At 42.1% G+C, this 3632-nt stretch overlaps 1 protein-coding gene across 1 annotated transcript in view; it reads right to left on the reverse strand.

Moving 5' to 3' along the window:
- LOC106012419 (adhesion G-protein coupled receptor D1-like) overlaps positions 1-3632 on the reverse strand; it is a 17532-nt gene that overhangs the window by 11529 nt on the left and 2371 nt on the right. The window contains exons 2-5 of the mRNA XM_035971056.1: positions 2473-2587; positions 1866-1915; positions 1130-1349; positions 135-238 (exon numbers count right to left, since the gene is read on the reverse strand). Of these exons, the coding sequence (XP_035826949.1) occupies positions 135-238; positions 1130-1349; positions 1866-1915; positions 2473-2587 (489 nt within the window). The remainder of the gene's footprint in view (positions 1-134; positions 239-1129; positions 1350-1865; positions 1916-2472; positions 2588-3632) is intronic.

Genomic DNA, 3632 nt, shown 5'->3' on the forward strand with positions numbered 1-3632 from the left:
AACCCCCCCCCCAAAAAAAAAACCCCCAACAACCCAACAACAACAAACAAACAACAAAACCCAACAGCAACAAAAAACAAAAAAAAACAACAACAACCAAGCAACAACCCATACCTGGTCCTGTGTGTGCCTACCTGATACAGGTGAAAACTGTCACAGCCATGAGCTGTGTGATCAAGGTGACGCTACAGCCTACGTACGTTACAACGCTCAGAGCAAGCTCATGCGCCGCGCTCACCTGGTTGGAAATATCCAGTTTTAGTACAGAACAGTCATTCAATCCCTTGCTCACCCAATGGCATTCTCAGGTGAATGATAATCTTCTTTATCCTTACCCATCAGTGAAAGTGCCCACAGCATTAAATATTAGGTGGCTATTTTAGAGGTTGTTTTTACATTCCATTTTTTTTCTCCTTCTTGCTTTTCCGCAGGAAAAATGGGGCGGGGGATAGTTGGGTTCGAGTGATAAAGGTTGGTTTTGCTGCGGATATTCCACATTGGTGGAAAACCTTATGACATCACTTTAAGCTGTTTTGTCCTTAGGATTTTCAGATACCACCCACCTCTTTCTTCTATATCGCTGAAGACGATGACCTGGGAAAGTCGAAATGAAATTACATGTGTATGGATGGAAGACCAGAACAGTTTGCCTTTGTAAGGCATCAGCATCTTCTGCTTATGTCAGCACCCCCCCCCCCCCCAATCTGTCCTCAGAGGTAGAAAACAGAAGTGGATGTTTCATGGCAACGAGTACGTTGGGTAGATAGAGGAGGTGAATAGTTTTCACGATTGAAAAACCCTTTTGGTACCTTTGTTCGGCAAAATATGAAAAGAAAATCACAGACTGTGAAGATTTCCATTTTATATATAGTGAGCTTTCACAAATTTAATACCGCTATCTGTAACAATCATAAGGCTGTTAATAATGAGAGAGCCCATTTTAAGTGCCACAAATCCTGAATTCCCACAGTGCCATTTTTGTGCTTTGATGTCAGTTTTCATAGATCGTTACTTCGACCATGTATCAATAATCTGGCAACAGTACCCCGATTTTCAAAAGGCTTGTTGCCACGGGTAGAAGTGTGTGGTATCTTCCACTATTTTCCCAATTCTGTGAGTGAGTCCCTACCTCGAAATCAACAACCCGCATGAGAAGAGCGAAGTTGGTCGTATGGTTACAACGACAGGTAACGGCATTTTCCCGTGTGTGACGAGGTTCCTTCCACGTAGAATGTGCCAGACAACAGTCAACAGTTTTGTTACAACTCGTGCTGTTCAGGCTCTCCGTGATCTCTTTGTTCTTAGTTGACTGGACCAAGGTGCAGCCAAATGTATCCCATGTTACGTTTCTGTGGGAGATCAGTATTGAAACAATTGATGCCAATATCCTCTCTCTGTCATGTCTCAAAGAATCGCTACGGTTCAATTCAAGCGCCGGCGTTTGAAAGGCTTTAGTTTATGCATAATGCAATCTAAATGTGTTCTTTGGACGAGAACGTGGCCTGCATCGTGTCACTCTCCATAGTGTTGTTAGTATAATAAGATCTTCTTAGGAAGCCTTTGAAAGACTCTACATAAAATAATTCAACTTTGCTTTCACTGACCACTGTGAATGGGTGCGAGAGCTATGCGCAACATGACTTCGTAGTCACATTAATTGTTCACTTTAAAAAGAACTCTCAAAGGATACATTGAATGAGCTGAATGGGCAGATAACGTAATCATCTTAAAAGTATATGGTCACTTCAAGTCTACACACAACAGACAGACAAACAGATAGATAGATAGATAGATAAATAGATAGATAGATAGATAGATAGATAGATAGATAGATAAATAGATAGATAGATTGATTGATAGCTCACCTCCCACTAGTGGTCTGGAAACCACACAGCGCGCTGTGAAGATCTTTGTCCTGGCCAGAAAGGAAAGGATGGTGCTTATTGTAATATCAAAAGGCTTGTGTTGCTAATGAAAATAACGTTAGCTGGTATATGAATGGAATTTCGTGATGTTTTGAAAGTTCTATAGAGTGTTGAATTCAGAAAACGATTTTTGTTACGCATACGCTGTTCACTGAACAATGGAAAGAATCATTGCTACGTGAACAAAAAATTATTTATTTTTACAAAGTAGAGTTTTGTTCAAATGCTGGAGACTGAAAGAAGGAAGTGTATGATATAAAACACATTTTTGTTGTCCAGATCCTGGCACATTGGTTTGGTTGGTTTAGTGTTTCACTACGTAAACGCACACACACACACACACACACACACACACACACACACACACACACACACACGCACAGACACTCGCGCGCATACGCACAAACACACACAATTAAACATACATACACACATACACTGAACACACACATACACACACACACGTATGCGCACGCGCGTGTGCACACTCATACAGACTCTCTATCACATCATAAGAGTAGGTGCCGTAGAAATGCAGATGGCTCACCTTGACTTGTGTAGTTCTCAAAGTAAACGTGTGGATAATGTTTAGCTTGTGGTGGCCGTCGTAAGCTCTGAGACTGAGCACCGGACTCACAAGATTTACGGCCACGTCGCCAGTGCTGTTCAGAACACAGAGGATATGTACATGTCAAGAACTGGAAGCAGTGACGTCACACATGTCAGACATGGGGGCATTCTTACCCTCATCGGCGTGCCCTGATTTACTCTTTGGTTCAGAAGAAACTTAGTGAAGGAGAAACTCATATTGCAAAACTGATAAACAAGAGACACTAACAAATGGAACAAAAACAAAATCGATAGAGCAAAAGTCACACATCTAATAATATTTCTCGTTCTTACCCCACCATTCCACTCATCACATGGGTTTGAAATATCTTTCCAACGGAATTCCAATAACCGATCTCGCAAGTCTTCGCAAATTCTTCCGCATCACTGGTCAGACCTATTACAGGGGGGACTCGTGGCCTTGAGGTTAAGGTGTTCACCTCTCATTCAGTAGGTCCCGGGTTCGATTCCGGATAGCGACAGAAAATTTTCTTCTTTAATATTTTCTCTTTCACACCCTTTCCTGCTCTCTTACAAAATTCTGTCGTCTGCTTTCGTCTCCACTTTCTACCCCCACCCTCTCACCTCCTTTGCCCCCTTCTCTGGGATCCTGATTCTTTCTGCAGCCCTTCTACTGCTACTCCTTGGCTCCTTCCTACTGCTCTTTCAGCCACACCCCAGAAATGTTGGTAGGAAAGATCTACACCTAGCCTTCTCGGACAAGGGTGAAAAACCTCGTAGGCCCCGTGTGTAAGTTGCAAATGTTAAAGATCCTTTGGTAGTCAAAAATCGATAAGAGTAGGCTTCGGTCGCCATCCGGACAAATGTTCAAGATTTCCTACCAACTGAAAATGTTTAGTGTGTCCCGCGTGCTCATATAACCTTATGCTTATGCAATTGCAGGCGCCGTGACACACTTACCAAAAATTTTAAAAAAGAAGAAATAAAAAAAAAGATTCATCAAAAGGTGAAGTGGGGATAAGTTGTGTTATTTGGTTTTATTCATAAACACCCCCTACTAAAGCTGAGGTGTTTTCCTGTCGACAAAGGAATACATTAATGTCTGTCTGTCTGTCTGTCTGTCTGTCTGTCTGTCTG

Source organism: Aplysia californica, unplaced genomic scaffold, assembly GCF_000002075.1.
Source record: "Aplysia californica isolate F4 #8 unplaced genomic scaffold, AplCal3.0 scaffold00368, whole genome shotgun sequence".
Taxonomy (NCBI): Eukaryota; Metazoa; Mollusca; class Gastropoda; order Aplysiida; family Aplysiidae; genus Aplysia; species Aplysia californica.